We start from the raw sequence: 7,771 nt of genomic DNA, 5'->3' as shown, positions 1-7,771 counted from the left end.
GTTTAGAAGTCGATCGAACCGGGAAGGAATTTAGTGGATCTTCGGTTTTTTTGTTGCTTTAGACAAACTAGCTGAGTTTATATCCAACTGAGATGAATAGCAGGTAAACAGAATTAGAGGCATTCCAATGTCATATTGAATTCAGTGGGTTCTATTATGTTATTTTCTGTCCTGATCAAAATCACTTACCAGTACAAGAACTGAAGTCCTAGCGTCAAAATCACAGCCGGAAATTCGAACGCAGAGTCATAACGTTGCACTAAATGTACACTTTTAGTGGGTGAGTTAGTAACAAATTATTTATTTTCGAATGAAAAATATAGTTTTCGATTTACTACTCATGTAAGTTGTCATCAAACAGTTTAAATTATTACAAACTCAAAAAATTGTAAGTGTTTACCGTTGTTCTTTGGTTAGTTATCTAAATTTAAATTTTGTCTTTCAGCGCATTATATCAATGATTACAAGCCTATAGAAAACCCAAAAAACCAATAGTGGAAAAACTTAATCAAAATCTCACTTAATCAAGATAACGTACTACTCGATTGAGCGTCTAATTCTAACGTATTTCCGTACGACCATACCATTTCCTCGCCAAATTTGCTCTGATGCGCCAAATTCTTATACTTAAACAGACACGGATTGTCAATGTACGAGTCACACTTGTAACACCATACGGACAGATCGGCAAAACTCAGCGTCAACGGATGATCACTGTCCAGGTGATGGTACAACATGTGTTCGTTTACGAATCGTCCACAGAACACCTGAGCACAACCGAGGCATATCCAATTCTCACTCGTTGATTGACATTCCATGCAACTTTTCGTTGTGTCAATGGAGTCAAACAGATCAGGATTCAGGCTACTCAAGTGTGGACAGTTTTTCAGTGGATACACGGCGAACATTTCTTCGTTTTGTAAGGCCTGTGACGAAATTAAAATTAAAATTGAAAACCTGGACGGGATAGCCCGACTCTCGTATCACTCACATTTTTGTTTTCGGCTAAAAATTCAGCCAACGTTTTGGCTGCACTACTGTTAGATGCCGCAGCAGTTGAGGTACTTGGTTGCACATCTCTACTGGTTCCAGGCGATGAATCGCCTTTCTTTCCTGAATTTGTATCACCATCACTGGCCTTTTTCTCGGCAATATTAACTTTATTGAATTCTTTGTACAGATCGTCGATGGGCGAACGTTGTATCTCAAAGTTGGGCAACTTTTTGTTGAATCGCAAGGAACGCCAGTACTTCTGTTGTACGGATAGTACATTTTGAATGGTCTCGACGCAACTGGAATTGAGTCGTTTATTTGTCAGCAGGACGGGTAGTGGATCGCCTAACAATGCTTTCGTGCAGGCAGCCATTGCATAGGAAATGGAATTGACATTGTAACCGCCTTCAAGGCACACAATTATTTTTCCATTGGCTAACGCTGACAACCAATGAGTGAAGTAACCGTACGCTTCCGGTGTCACTTTGCAGCCGCCCAATGGATCTCCGAGAGCAGCATCGAAACCGGCACTGATTAACACCAGTTCGGGTGCGAACTCATAAGCAATTGGCAAAATGATACGTTGAAAGGCAGCTATGTATTCCATGTCACCCATTCCTTTAGCATTCCACGGGATGTTCACATTGAAACCGGTTCCACTGCCCTCACCGACAACATTGAAATTTGCATCTTCGCTCCGTGGAAAGAAATGTCCGTAGTCGTATCGATGGATCGACACATACAGGACGTTTGGACTTGATTCGAAAATGTGCTGCGTGCCATTTCCGTGATGGACGTCCCAGTCGACAATAAGGACTCTGTGAATGTATAAAAACAAAATTAATTTGCCAAACGTCGCCGCACATTAGTCTCGCGTGCAATTTTTACCGTTTGAGTCCGTGATCCCTGACTGCATATTGAGCCGCAACAGCCACATTATTAAATATACAAAATCCGTGAGGTAGATCCGACTCCGCATGGTGTCCCGGTGGCCGAATCACACAGACACCACTTCGACTATTTCCATTTAAAACGTCATCGACCACTTGAAGCACTGACCCGGCAGCGACGCACGCACACTCAAACGTTTTCGGATGGAAATAAACGGAATTGAATTTCTCGCCACTCTCTTGCAGCTCTTTCGATTCCACAATTTTACGCATTGAATTGATGTGTAGTCTGGTATGAGCTAGACACAGTTCATCGGTTGTAGCACTACGCACCGGCAGCCTGCGCAGACGTTCGAACAGATTGTACTCTTTGAATCGTTGCTCGATCATTTCAAGTCGTTCTGGTCGCTCAGGATGACTGGAAATGCAATAAAGGCTGTCAATGGACTCAAAGCGAAGGCATTTGAATTTAATTTACTCTTCATAAAGGTTCCTGTGAAGTAACATCATTTCGTCGTAGACATAGCAGACTCGATTTGGCGGAACACTTAGATTCGTCGCTAAAATTTCATGAGCAAAGATCTCGTTAGCAAACTCGACCAAATCCGAAACAACCGTCGACAAACTCACCAATGCTTAATGAAGTCAATCGTTCGGCCACTTTTTTCAGAAATTCTTCAGACTGGACGGGATAACAATCTCTGGTTAAAAATCGTTCTTGCCTTGGCTCGGTCCAATTGTACGCTTGCACCACCTTATGCAGATCACTTTGAGGTGTAAAATTGTTATACTCTTCCAAGGTATATGTTCCATTCGTTTGTAGGCAGTTCCAGTGTGGACGGTGTAGTTGAATACAATTTAAAATGGTTTCTTGAATGCTATCACATGGTTCGCTTAGTGGTTCAACCAGGGTCGGGCACGGATCGCCAAGGATTGTTCTGAGCGTCAGAGCGGCTCCTTCTGCCAATGATTGCAAGCAATATCCTCCTTCCAAAACAACTGCAACGTTTCCATTGGCCAAAGTTAGCAGTGGTGATAGTAGGTGTGGATAGCATGCCGGTGTTATTTCCATTTCACCCTGAGTGTGTAAAATAGCTAATTACCGAACGTAACATAGACATATTGGTGTGAACAGTTCAGACATAACTCCGCATTTGATAGAATCAAAAGAGCACAGGTAAACGATTGACGGTACGAGTCGAAAACTTTCACATCATAAACCAAAAAGTGCAAAGTACCTTCTCATCTCCTAATGCAGAGTCATACCCAGCCGATATTAACACAAATTCGGGGCAGAACTGTTAAAGTTAGAAGAAAAAAATCAAATTTAATCAACACACCTCAGGGCATCCGTACGCTGCGTCATAGCCAGCTGATACAATGACTAATTCTGGCTGAAACTGATTGGAAAATGGTAAATGAAATGACAATTGATCGACCAAAAATACGACCCGATTCAACCGAGTCCATGGTCCGTTATACAACGATTTCAATGTATTTCGATCTGTTCATTCTTACCTCAATAGCAACTGGAATTAGAATCTGTTGAAAAATGGCCAAATAATCAGCGTTCGTCATTCCCGTCCGGTTCAAAGGTATATTGAAGTTGAATCCCCTCCCGTCACCATCCCCAATCCAATCGAAATCAGATTCACGCAGATTCGGCCAAAACATGCCGTGCTCGTAACGATGTATGGAAAAGTATAAAACTCTCGGATCATCGTAAAACATCCGCTGTGACGCTTGACCGTGATGGACATCCCAATCAACAATTAAAATGCGATTTAAGCCACGATTGTCTAGCGCATGTTGAGCCGCGATGGCAACATTGTTGAAGAAACAATAGCCGTTGTATTCGGCCTTCATGGCATGATGACCAGGTGGCCTGATTATGGCCATACCATTTTGTATTTTATTCGATAAAATATTGTCCACCAGTTCAATGGTACTACCAACGGCGAGTAGAGATAGTTGGAATGTTGTCTACGAAACGGACATAGTTAGCGTTGGAACCGCTGAGCAGTTTTAAGCGGTTTACTCACCGGATGAATATAAATTGCATCGAACTTTGAGCTCAGTTCTTCCAATCTCTCTTCATTCGTGCACTGGCTGGTGTTTTTGAGCAATTCATAATGATCTTTCGTGTGTTTCGTTAATATTTCGTCGACTGTGGCATCACGCGGTGTCAGTCTTCGACAACGTTCGATTAATTTGAGTTCTTGGCATCTACAAAAAGAAAAACCCCCAATTGAGACAAAATCATAATCGATGTCTGACCTCCACTGAAACACCTACCTATCGACAACTCGCGTAAATCTTTCAGGACATTCAGGAAATTTCGGATCCCACAAACACCGGTGCTCAGCCATTCGATCATCGTAAATTAAGCCAGTCTCACCGCGAACCATTTGTATCGAGTCCATCATCTGCGATCAGATTCAATTAATAAAAGAAAAAAAAAACGGAAAAATATTATGTTCGTTACACAAACACACGTACAGACTGGTAAATATCTCTAATCAAAACCCCTTCACCTGATGGACGTTTAGCGCTAGTGTTTAATTTCTCACGAGCTTTCTTTTTCGCCTCTAACAAAGCTGCACTCGGTTTGCGAGCTTCCTCCTGCTTGACCATACCACGCGTCTGTATTTTCGCTTTTTGTGCACCTCGTCGTGTAACTACTGGTGAACTCTGTAATCAAAAGCGAATTATAAATTGTGCGATAAGATAAATCGGACAGAATGCGTTCACTGGATTCGCTTACCATTTTGATTTAATGTATTTGACGATCCAAAAAAAAATATTTTCATTCAACAAGAATTGTATCTTGTACTCATCGTTTCGGTCTTAAAGCAAATGAACGGTTGTTGAGTTGTCTATCTGCAAACGAAAACGTTTAACAAATTTAATATTTCGTCTGAGTTATGGCGTTAGTAAATAAATACAAAAAGAGAGATTAGTGACTATGCTAATGATTGTGAAAATTTGAAATTCTATGTACCAGTCATAACAACACTTGAAGCTGTTGTTTACAGAAAAAATGAAAAGAAGAAACATCTAGCAAAACAGGTTAGAGGAATGTGAGTTCTTATAGAATTTAAATCCGAAGCACGTATACCTGATAGGTAACAGAATGACGCAATATTGAATGTCGTAATACTAAAGATAAGTCGCGGCGGTTAGAATTCTAACATCGCAACATGCTCCCAACAACATTTTGTCAGATGAATATCGTGCCTTAAATCCTGGATTCATCGAAGGCCAACACACACTAGCATCTAGTGTCATCGGGAATACGATATTTCTATTGTTTAAATCAGCTAAAATCGGTTTAAACCGGTTTTAACAATAGAGAATTCACGGTCCTTGCATTTATTAAGAATTTGAATAGCATATTACAAGGGTAGCGTGGGAGACTCCGAGCGGAGAGATCAGACACGCCGACCTTCGTTTGACCCGTTGGGTGCAGAATCGTAATTTTATTAAGTCTTTGATTACTGTTGAAACAGTCATTTTATTTTTGATTTAGGTTTATGTGGACCGGCAAACCCTGGAAGTCGGCGTGTCTCCGAGAGATTTTTAGGAATTAATATATCCTGATAAGTTGAAGACATATTTATCGACCACTTTCTGCAGATCACTATTTATTCTGGAACACGACGCTTCTCCAGAAGGTCGTCATTTCTGCTCGTCGTTTCTTTACTACTTTCATTTTCTCTTCCCTTTTACAAAATGTTTACAAACGACGGCTTTCTGATGAAGCGGTGAGTTTCTGATGAAATGGTGACTACTCATCGTTTATTCAGGAACTCGCTGTTTCTGCTTTTGCAAAGCTTTCACTCTGCACCGAATCTAGAGGGTCCATTACGACAAACAATTTTTTTTTAAGTAGAAAAATGTCGTAGCTTTGTTTTGGTATGGAACCAATTTTCGCCGAGGTCCGATTTTCCACGTTTTTAAGTTTTTCAATAGCGCATCCAATGAACGAATAGTTTCAAGAACGTGGTGTGGTGACTCTCTATTGGTTTTCACAGACATTTTACAGAAAAGCCTATGGAAAACGTAAAAACATTTTCCTATTGCTGTTATTAAAGTGGCGGTCTTTAAGAAACACACGAGTGGAAATATAAAATTTCAATTTTCTTAAAGACTTTATAGCTCGCGGCAGAGATTTCATGTATAAAATTTCCGCTTTATTGCGTAAATAATTACCACTTGCTGTAGGATATAATGTTATATTGCCTAAAAGGTGAAAGGTAAAAATAGTACTCATACAACGAGTGATGAACTCGTTTGGATTATTAGGGTATACATCATGTAACGCCCCCTTTTATGACATGGCATGATTTTGGGTGAAAAGTAGATAAAGATAGAGCTTCATCCCCTTACGTCTAAGAAATATCAATTATACTCACACTAAAGAATATGACTGCAAATATAAGCAAAAACGAAGTTGTAAAAGTTGTTTCTCTCAACGAATCGGTAGGACTTGGGAAGGACGTGAATGACGAATTTTTATTGAAATTTCACAGCATACTTCATGATGGAAATCTTCTCAAAGTAGAACCAGTCGTTTAACTCAGAAAAACGTTAAATTGCGATGTTGACACTTGGTGCAAACTTGCTGAGAATTCAAATTAATGAATTCAAAATATCACCGCAAGTAAATTTCTCATTTTTCTGATTTTTTTTTAAATGTAGTTGAAGGCTAACCACTTTACTCCTACATTCCCTCTTCCAGCTAGTATGTCGTCATTCGAATTAAGCCAAGAGTCATCTGTTTGTTAAACGATCGCACCAGTTAAATTTGGTTGTTCAAACAGTTGCGCAATATTTTTATAGTTACACAAAAGAACAACCCTCAACGAATTGGCTCTTTGACATTGTGATTTTTATGAATCGATCCATAATAACCATGTGTCTTTTTCGTAACAAGAGGATTAGTGGCACTCAATGATCAATTCTAAGAGAAATTGAACCCGTGGTAAACGTTGGTTGTCTCATATTGTTTTTCAGAGTTAACAACACAGACGAATTAGAGCGAAACTACTTTCGACACCCACAATTAACATGAATATGATTCAATGCAGCTCTGTATTTTTGATGTTAGCTTACCAGTTATTGTCAGTATTTCGAGTAAAATTGCAGGGTATTTGTTTGAATAATTTGTTTACATCGTCGTAATCGTCAAATAACTTCTTATAAACAGCAATGATGTCTTAGCAATATTTGTAAAAATAATAATTGGACTTGGTAATATTTTTTGTTTTTGATTGAACAAGGAATATAAACAAGAAGCTACGATATAATCCATCAAGAACGAAAAAAAAACTATCAAAATATTTTGCAGTGATGGCAATATGGCAATATTGTATTGTAATAGAAGATTTGCACAGTTCGCGCGACCAAGGCTGTATACTTTGGGGAGGTCACGCATATACAGATACGCGGGTTACACACCACAGTTGATGATAAAATGGCCGATTTCATACAAAAATTCACCTACTCTGATGATTCTCGTCGTCTTGATGATGTGGTGAATTTTTTTACATGTAAAATCATCAGAAGTGGTGTATTCCCGCGTATCTAATAAAATGGCGGTCTGCGTGACCTCCTCAAAGTATACAGCCTTGCGCGCGACATTCATGTCAATCTTTTTTTTTTAATTTTAGAAAAATCCGTCACATTTCATATACAATTCAGTGAAGAAGTTTCGGAATGTCGAAAAAAAAATTCCAAACTAGTCTTACAGTCTCATTTTTGCAAGTAATACGTACATACACATACCTATGGTTTCACAGGGGTAAACCATTATAATTCGTAAAGTTCATAAGCATGGCAATTTCGTGAACTTTTGACATTTCTTCCACATATTTAATGACAAAAGT

The 7,771-nt window shown here is 39.3% G+C and overlaps 1 protein-coding gene across 2 annotated transcripts; it reads right to left on the bottom strand.

The window, feature by feature from the left end:
- Window positions 1-281: 281 nt before the first annotated feature.
- LOC119070608 (histone deacetylase 6) lies at window positions 282-7,226 on the bottom strand. 2 transcript variants are annotated; one of them, XM_037175027.1, is made up of 12 exons: window positions 6,999-7,226; window positions 4,648-4,763; window positions 4,383-4,574; window positions 4,179-4,309; window positions 3,926-4,109; window positions 3,402-3,866; window positions 3,224-3,283; window positions 2,514-2,961; window positions 2,362-2,443; window positions 1,882-2,301; window positions 992-1,811; window positions 282-926 (listed from the first exon to the last, which is right to left on the bottom strand). In XM_037175027.1, exons 2-12 carry the CDS (start codon window positions 4,648-4,650, stop codon window positions 525-527), a joined length of 3,207 nt encoding a protein of 1,068 aa, XP_037030922.1. In that variant the 5' UTR covers window positions 4,651-4,763; window positions 6,999-7,226; the 3' UTR covers window positions 282-524. The 2 variants fall into 2 exon arrangements, with proteins under 2 accessions (XP_037030922.1, XP_037030923.1); XM_037175028.1 differs by lacking the exon at window positions 3,224-3,283 and adding an exon at window positions 3,122-3,181 and having other exon boundaries at window positions 324-926; window positions 6,999-7,223.
- Window positions 7,227-7,771: the final 545 nt, after the last annotated feature.

Source organism: Bradysia coprophila (genome assembly GCF_014529535.1).
Source record: "Bradysia coprophila strain Holo2 chromosome X unlocalized genomic scaffold, BU_Bcop_v1 contig_98, whole genome shotgun sequence".
Taxonomy (NCBI): domain Eukaryota; kingdom Metazoa; phylum Arthropoda; class Insecta; order Diptera; family Sciaridae; genus Bradysia; species Bradysia coprophila.
Note: the sequence above shows the minus strand (reverse complement) of the source record. Positions and strands in the feature narration are given on the sequence as shown.